Here is a 677-nt window from a genome sequence, read left to right on the forward strand (position 1 = left end):
GCGATGATGCAGGGGGAAGCAATGGGGACAGATGTCCCCTGCACACCTACCTCCAAACGCCGGCCTCATAGTGAAGTCATGGTCCTCTACTCTCAGAAGATGCTCGGTCCTCAGTTTGCGAGCCTTGGTCACATCTGGAGGCTTCTTGGTTAAGGAGCTGGAAGGAGAACAGAGGAGAGGCAATGGAGATGCACCACACGTGATAACTGGTGTTTCCATGGGCTGTTTGATCACTGAAACGGTGAAGTGCGTACCCTGACCAGAGGTGGGAAGTAACTAAGTACAAATACTTTGTTACTGTTATTAAGTAAGATTTTCAGGTCTGTACTTTACTGAGTATTTATTTTTCTGACAACTTTTTTACTTTTAGCCCATACGTTTTAACCAAAATATCTGTATTTTCTGCTCCTTACATTTTCAAAACACGCAGCAGACAAAAACGATGTAACGTTTGTCTGTGTCTCTCGTGTCGCGCCCTGCTTTCATGCATTATGTGCACCTTTTTTGTGGAAAAACCATATCACTTATCACATCACGTATTAATCAAAATAGTCTTTATACATCTTAAAATATGTTGTGAGGGGATCTTTTAAGTTGAATAGTCTTCAAATTATATTAATATGATCATCGGTCATCACATTTTGGGTTTGGGAAGGATGTTGCAAAGTTGACCAATA

At 41.4% G+C, this 677-nt stretch overlaps 1 protein-coding gene across 1 annotated transcript in view; it reads right to left on the reverse strand.

The window, feature by feature from the left end:
* The window catches only part of gabrr2a (gamma-aminobutyric acid type A receptor subunit rho2a), a gene marked incomplete at its 3' end in the record, with an annotated part of 37,908 nt that extends 37,758 nt beyond the window's left edge, over window positions 1-150 (reverse strand). The window contains exon 1 of the mRNA XM_083632648.1: window positions 51-150. Coding sequence (XP_083488774.1) covers window positions 51-69 — 19 coding nt within the window. The 5' untranslated portion in view covers window positions 70-150. The remainder of the gene's footprint in view (window positions 1-50) is intronic.
* Between the last annotated feature and the right edge of the window lie 527 nt (window positions 151-677).

The sequence above is a fragment of the Poromitra crassiceps genome (assembly GCF_964638095.1).
Source record: "Poromitra crassiceps genome assembly, chromosome: 3".
Taxonomy (NCBI): Eukaryota; Metazoa; Chordata; class Actinopteri; order Beryciformes; family Melamphaidae; genus Poromitra; species Poromitra crassiceps.